This window comes from Phlebotomus papatasi, chromosome 3, assembly GCF_024763615.1.
Source record: "Phlebotomus papatasi isolate M1 chromosome 3, Ppap_2.1, whole genome shotgun sequence".
Classification (NCBI taxonomy): Eukaryota; Metazoa; Arthropoda; class Insecta; order Diptera; family Psychodidae; genus Phlebotomus; species Phlebotomus papatasi.
In genome coordinates this window covers 64,663,578-64,671,518 of record NC_077224.1, presented here as the reverse complement: position 1 = coordinate 64,671,518, position 7,941 = coordinate 64,663,578, and the positions used below count along the sequence as shown (strand labels likewise).

The window sequence follows — 7,941 nt, the reverse complement described above, 5'->3', positions numbered from 1 at the left end:
TTAATTTTCTTTTATTACAATTTTGTGAGGTAAATTTTACGGAAAATTTAATGGAATTCTTACGTTACTATGACATAATACAGGGAGTTCCGGCTTAAGTGAAAACCAACTGAAAGAATTTAATATGAATTGCCTACAATTAGAAACTAATTTATGAAAATCTTTTTTGAAATGTCCCTAAATGCATGCAATTTTTTACGCAGTAAATTTTAAATGCTCTTCTTATGAACCGTTTGTGTTGAAAAAAAAGCTGAAAAATGGGCGTCAAAAACGCCTATGACACAGCCATTTTGCTGTGTCATAGGAGTGAATATGGGGTTTTTTCCGATCTCGAGAATTTCTTTCAAAGCGAAACTTCTTAATTACTTTCTTCTCTAAAAGTATGCATAGACGTGGTAATTATAATATTCTTATGAAAATTGAGATAAAAGGACAACGAAAGAGCATAGGTTCAGATCTAATTTGATGTTCTGGAACTCAGGACAACCGAATATCCGATCTAAAAAGACAAAAGACCCTGGATTAGGACACAGAACTCGATGTTCTTTGTTAGAAAATGGTAGAAAGCTCTTATCAGACATTTCTTACAATAAAAAAACACACTTTTAAAAAATACCAGTTTATTAATGAATTTATGGGATAAAAAAAATATCCAATGACTCTTTGGCAAGTTACAAATTATCAATTTGTCTTTTTCTTCCCGGACAATTTTCTGTCTTTTCCAGAAGACTTCTTTTTCCCACAATAACGATCCACTACGAAATACATAATCGTGGCAAAAATCATGTATACCAGAAAAACTAGTCCAACAACATCTAACATCAAATACTGAAACCAATTGAGATTCCTCGCTGAGGATTTCAGATGTTCAGCTCCTTCATTTCTCGCCACGTACTCAATCCAATACATGGCAGTGTTTAAGGGACTCTCCAGGTTATCCCTAAATAATCTTGATACTTTCTTTGCTGTTTCCATAAATCGTTCGTCGGTCAAGATTGACTGAAGCTTCTCCGAAATATTCTCCTCAGTTATGGCATCGTACTCGAGAACTAAAGCATGTCCACGAGTCTGAGAGCGATAGGCATTCCGGAACTGATCTCCATAGAAGGGTATCGTAAGCATAGGGACGCCATGATAGATACTTTCCTGAGTGCCAAAAATTCCGCCATGATTGATAAACAGGACCACGTTTTCATGAGCAAGAACATCCACCTGAAAAGAATGAAAAGTTGAGAAATTATAAATTTTTATCTTTGTTATTCCTCTAAATCTTTTCAATTTTATTCTGGCTCTTATTTAATCTCAAAAGTGCCGGAGGCTTGGTCTGAATCAGACAGCAAGTCAAATTTTTCTTTATAACAATTATGAGACCGATAAAAATTCCAATGAATAAGGATTGTAGACTTTATTCCGAATAAATATTTGTTTGCTCAATATTCCTTCTAGGGCAAACTAAACATTCCACTGTTTTACCCCGGTCTCCTCTATTATATTTCGCGAAATATTAGAAACATTCTATTTCAGTTTATTTAATTTCTTATTAAGTAATATTCCCAAAATATTAACAATATTTGGAATATTCTACTTCAATTAAAAATATTTCTCTTTAAATATTATTCGCAAAATATTTGAAATATTTTAGATATTCGCAAAAATCAGAAATATTCAATTTCAATTAAATTTATTCTTCCCTAGTAATATTCGTAAAATAGTTACGAGCAATATTCTATTTCAATTTAACTTATTTCTTCTTAAGTAATATTCGAAAAATATTAGCGATACTTAAAATATTCGTAAAATATCTGAAATATTCTATTTTAATTCATTTTACTTTTTACTTAATAATATTCGCAAAATATTAGCGACACTCCGTAAGAATATTGAAAATCTTACCTAATGGGAATAAAGACAGAAACCGAATTAGGCTTTGAAAACATTAAAAATTTTATTCTAAGAATATTCTACAGAATACAGAAACAGAATATTGCAACTGCTTGAATAGTATGATCAGTACAAATTTACAAATTTATAAATTAGTTCGAGTATGAAAAATAAGATTATAAAGGTATTTATAAATGAAACTTATATTTGTGAAATTTACATTTTCACTGACCAAAAACATAAATTTTAATTTAGATTTAAAGTTTTAAAATCAAAAAAATAAATTCAAAAGTTTACTTAACGAGTTAAAATATTTTTATTTCAAACTTAAAACTGTTTCAAATTAAATAAACTTATTAATAAATGTAATTTATTTTTTTAAAATTGAATGAAAAAAATAAATATCATAAATATTTTTTATCAGGTCTTGAAAATTCTTTTAATCGCTAAAGTTATTAGGATTTTCTTTTAATCTTTCCTACCTGAGGTATCCACTTCTGCAACAAAACATTTGAAGGAATATCCTTAAGATCATCTGCCTCGTACTTCCACAGAATCCTCTGTTTCATCTTCCTAAAGACCCTCACGAAGGCTTGAACTTTCTCTGATGCCAAATGGGAGCTTTGGACATGAGAACCAAGGCTGAAGAGGATTACTCCATGATCAGCTCCATCGAGAAATTCTTTGATTTTAGCAGGAAGTGGTTTCACATCTTTAATGTGAATACCTCCTATTTTCACGAATCCAGGCATTTCTGGCCGAGGTGGAGATGTTGCTGAATGGCTGTTGAAGAGTGTCACTGCTATTGATTTCTCGAGATCCTGAACAGAAGGTAGAGGTCCCAGTTCATGCTCCAGAGACTTGAAATTCTTCTGCAGTAGAGCATTTTGCGCGGGAATATAGAAAAGTCCCCGAACAATGCGATCGAAGAGGCTGATAAAAAGGTTGTAGGACCTCTGGGTGAAGGTCATGTCGTCTGTGTAGGGCAAAAGGATGTGTGGAACAAAGGAAAAGGGAGCCCGAAATCCAGTACTTAAGTCCAGATAGTCTGTGAAGTCATAGGTGCTAATTGTAACAATGGGAGCATTGTACTTCCGAGCAAACATGAGGAAGGCCTCTTGGCCAAATTGTTCCGATATTACTAGGTCAAAATGCTCTTTGTCACTTCTTATCAAATGCTGAACTTCGGGATGTTCAAGTGCATATCTGGTCGTAAGTAGTCCAACATTCCAAATAAGAAATAAATTGCTGAAGTCACTGCGGTATTTCAGTTCATAGATCAAGTTTTCAGGAGCTGCAGATAAAGATTTGGTTTAGTGACTTACACTTAATGCTTATAAAAGAAAAATGCCAGTTAAAGATTAGAAAATATCAACAATAACGCAATGAATGATCTTGAGATGGATAATTGTGTTAAATGGTGATAAGATTGAAACAGTGACCTTATTTATTGTCAACGCATGTATTTGCATAATCTTGTTCTAAGTCACGGTGCAATTTACTCCTAAATAGGCAAATTTTCATAATCAATTTAACGACGGTTCACACGGAAATCTATTGTATAAAAAAGAATCATATTTTTTTAAAAACATAAACAATGAGAGAAATAATTTTTAAAATTTATGTAGTCTTGCAAACTATTAAAAATTTCGCAACAAAATATTTAATCTCTCTTACATTTACAAACTTCGCAAAAGATATTTTGAAAAAAAATACGAAACATTTCTCAGCAAATAATAAACTCATTTCAATTTTTTTGTAATTTACAAACAATATTTATTTATCATAAAAATAAGAGCTATAATCAAATATCATGAGTAAAACTCTTTATGGCATCAACACATTGTGATAAATTTTTGCCCAATTGGAGGCTTCTGATACTTTTTGGCGCAAAATGTGGACGTAAATTGCATCAAAAAGTATCAAAATGATCCAATTCGACAAAAATTACATACAAAGCGTGTAAAGGTTGCGAAGAAGAAAAAAAGATTTGACGTAGGCCAATACTAAGAAGATCCTTACAATTTAATTAATTTTATTTTATTGGCATTTAAATGTAGAGTAGTAAAACAACCACAATATTTACTTAGAATAAGTTTTTAGTCAGAAAAAGTATGATAAGGTTACGCAACTGCACAAGGTTTTGTTTTTACGATGAATCTAGAGATAATCCAGCTATAAAACATTTTTTAGCATGCCATGTAGGGGAAATTAGAGTAGCTTTAAAATAAGACCTTTTCCACCTATTTTTAAATCGAACTGAGCCTGAGTTTTAGTAATTTAGATTCGCAATTGGTTTGTGGAGCTTAATTTTATCCCATAGTAAAGTTCAGTTCCATATAAAAAGAGGAAAAAAATCTTATTTCAAAGGTAGCCCAATTCAAAGTGCCCCTCTTTGCCCTATTATAGAGTTTGGCTCTTTAACATAATTTGATTAGGGAAAAGTGCCCATGCTTCTTACGATCCCAAGCTTCATAGTGACTAAATTTTTCCTATGTTTCTCAATAAATAAATTCCGTACATGTAGAATTTAATTTACATTTTTAATATTTACTCACAACTTTTCCAATTTTGCTAATTTTTGTTTTCATATTATAGATTTTTACTTTTTCCCTTAATCTTTTTTTCATGGTTTTACTACATCTTTTCTTTATTGTTTTAGTAGTTTCAGTCTCCCCAAGCACCGGAAAGTTGAGTTTTTTATATGGAGCTATTTGAAGCCAATTTCCTAGATTGATCTCGGACTCAGCTCACAGTGCTCCGAGGGAAAAATGTATTTAAACAAAAATTTAGTATATTTATCCCTCCACGCGGTAAGGGATCTTATAATACGAAAAAACTTCTCAATTTTCAGATATTTAGCGTACCGGTCGCGAGTGCAAAAAAAAATCCCATATAAATTTTAGTGGGAGTATGAGAAAGTGGCTTCAAATTTCAGTGACCTTGCCAAGGGCTAGAGTCTCCCATATTTTTTCATCTAAGGGGAGACCGGGGAGGTTTGGGACAGGGGTAGTGTGGGACAAGGCGATTTTTTCATTATTTTTTTTTAAATAAATGGGATTTAACTACTACTCGATCGTAGGCAACATTAAGATGTACCTTGACTAAAAGAATGGATATCCTCAGTTTGATTGTTTTAATTCTATGAACACTTTTTTAAAAATTGATAAAAATTGTATATTTTGACGTCTCAGTTTTCGTCTTTGTATTTTATATCAGCGATATATAATCAAAACTTTTTTATCTCATTAGGTAGCAGTGTAATCTGGGAACATATTTTTATAAAAGTTTTAGAGTTTATACGCTCTTGTTTTTTACATAAAGGTTTTAAATACCAAAACTACACGCGGGGATGTTTGGGACACCTGAATGGGGATAAATGGGACGTTGATTCTCGACAAGATTGTAGGTGGCATGCAATTGTTTATTGTCAAAATGAAGAGTAATGCCCAGTTTCTACTGAAAATCTCTCTCTTGTGCAAAGTTTACCAGTGGAGCAGATTTCTCTAACTACAGGGACAATTAAACCATCATTGGCTTGGAAATCAATAATTCCTTCTCAGAGGATATTCGATCTTTGCCCAGTCTCGTTAAAAACTATTTTCTCGAAAATTTCTCGAACAATATCCTCTACAATTTTTACAAGTTCTCCAGAAAAGGCAAGGCGAGAGATAATTCAAAGAAATAGGGAAAAAACAGATACCATGCAGTTGTCGTAAAATCAAACAGAAATCCGCTAATGAGTTCAAAACTAAAAGTGTGAAGATAATCTACTCGCCTGAGGAATTTGATGATCATGATTGCAATATTTAGAATAAAAAAAGCAAAGAAAATTAGATGGAAAATAAGAAGAAAAAACTTTAAATAATTGATTGACAATAAATGACTTAACTGTACAAATAAAATTGGTATTAATTTCTAAGTATGAAACAAAAGTATATTTTTAATCTAGTATTTAAAATTAATTAACGTGCTTCAATAATGCAAATTATGCGAGAAAAAATGCGTCCCATACAGCCCCAATGCGGGGAGGTTTGGGACAAAGCGTCAAGTTAAATGTTTTATCTTCTTCAAGAAAACTAATTTGTTTTCCAAGTTCTATCGAGTACTTTTTACCCATAAGTATCCTATAGACCGCATAAAATTATGATACGCTATCGTGATTTTTTGGAATAGTGTCTCAAAGTCAAAACATGAAAAAGTGTCCCAAACCTCCCCGGTCTCCCCTACTTTACTTGTTTTATGATTTATGTTGTGCTTTTGCAAATAAAATCTTCTAAAACAACTACTAAATTTTCATTAGTACAACTCGATCTTGGATCGAATCAAGGGGAATTTGTGCAAATTTCTGTTATAAAATCAATTCTTTGATGAGAGACGATTTTTATTCTAATTTTAACGTATATTAGAGTTTGCATCAATTTGCGCATAATTCTCTGCTTATCATGTTATTTATCCTAAACAATGTACTTAAAAAAGAACGTGACAAAATAGTAAAATTGTCAAATAAAAATATCACAGAATTATATTTCAAACATTTTTGTAAGCGCTATTATTTTGATATAAAGCAAAATTAATTTTAATGTATAACTTTAAATACCATTGAAGGGTTAAAGCTATATTTCTGAAGCAAATTTTAATTATTTCATTTAAAATATTTGATCAATTGGTTCAACTTTGTTCTACCGGTGACATACTTACAGTATTTCAGAAGGTCATATGGAGGATCCAGGATTATTTCTGTGTAGTTTGAGTGCGGCTTCTTGGCCGGAAAATTCGTTATGGCTGTGACCTCATGACCTCTGTCCAAGAGTCCTTCCACAACCGAATTGAGCCAAAACCAGTGACTTGGTACAGGAAATGGGGCCATAAAGAGGATTTTTAAACTATCTACAGTTCCAAATAGACAGATCACAGCCAAAATGAAGCCTCTCATGGCGATTTTCTGAATTTTTGCAAGAAATATTCATAAAAATTTTTGTCACTTGATAAGGAAAAACACTGGTCGACCACTTAGATTAACCTACCATTTTATCACGTAACGTTAAATTTGTTATCAAAAAAGTAAATTTCTAAGGTAAAAATTTGGGTTGGGAAGAGACTTTTTCTTTAAATTTTGGGACACTATTGGGTAATCACTGTGCTCAATTTGTGGGAGAATCGCGAGGAAGATGCAGTCGAACGCGTCAATGGCACCTCACTGAATGTCTCACTCAATTGAATGTGATTCAATAGTCTCAGTCACACTGATAACAGCTGTACAATTGAATTTTCATGGCGAATGTGTGTGATAAGCCACAATTTGATGCTAACAGACCACAGGAGTGTGTGAGAGTCCAACTAGTTGACTCACTCATTAAGCACAATCTCAGTTGAGAAGTCAGAAGGCATCTTTCTGTATGTCATCCCACTGAATTTCCTTATATCGTTTATGCCGGTCAATGAAAAGCCTTGAAAATGATACAGGAAAACTCTCATTGTAATTTTGTTGCAATTTCCTCGGAATATTAAGATTTTTCCGGTTCACTGCTGATGATGCAGTTTTAGAAGTTTACATAAATATGTAATGTAGTTGTAGAAAATCATTTATTCTTATCTATGTTTCGTGATAAAATCTTGAACCGGTATATCAACACATTAAGAATCATACGAGTGAGTGAAGTGTCAACATACAACTTTAGAAAGATAAGGTAAAAACTTACACACTCGTTGATAAGAAGAAAACCCTCTATTGAGATTGAGATTGAAGTTAGTAGTTTCAATGTCTATGTTTGTTGTTTGCATAGAAATTACAAACTATGGGCTACGCACAAAGGTATAGGTTTAACTCTCAAAAAAACGAAATAAGAAAAATAACCTATTCTAATAAAAAAAATATTAAAAATTATCAATTTACTTTGCTCCAATATGCACTATTCTCTCTTTCTTCATGCACCTTTTGTTTTCTAGTTTTAGTTAGTTAAATAATTTTAATGCATTTTTATGTTTTGGGATGCGGTATTAGGTTTTCTTTTTTGCTTTTAAAATAATCGATTTTAGATTTAATTTCATTGAGAACAA

The 7,941-nt window shown here is 32.0% G+C and overlaps 1 protein-coding gene across 1 annotated transcript; it reads right to left on the bottom strand.

Annotated features, from left to right (window-relative positions):
- Positions 1 to 603: 603 nt before the first annotated feature.
- On the bottom strand, positions 604 to 7,130 carry LOC129807728 (UDP-glucosyltransferase 2). The gene is made up of 4 exons (XM_055857181.1): positions 6,909 to 7,130; positions 6,583 to 6,826; positions 2,364 to 3,175; positions 604 to 1,212 (listed from the first exon to the last, which is right to left on the bottom strand). The coding sequence occupies exons 1-4, from the start codon at positions 6,909 to 6,911 to the stop codon at positions 682 to 684; spliced, it is 1,590 nt and encodes a 529-aa protein (XP_055713156.1). The 5' UTR covers positions 6,912 to 7,130; the 3' UTR covers positions 604 to 681.
- Positions 7,131 to 7,941: the final 811 nt, after the last annotated feature.

What these genes read in the sequence shown, in the direction of transcription:
- LOC129807728 (XM_055857181.1), bottom strand. An exon ending in ATATGACCTTCTGAAATACT is followed by an intron (nt 3,176 to 6,582) that starts GTAAGTATGTCA and finishes CTTTATCTGCAG; the next exon opens with CTCCTGAAAACTTGATCTAT. An exon ending in TGCAGAAGTGGATACCTCAG is followed by an intron (nt 1,213 to 2,363) that starts GTAGGAAAGATT and finishes CATTCTTTTCAG; the next exon opens with GTGGATGTTCTTGCTCATGA.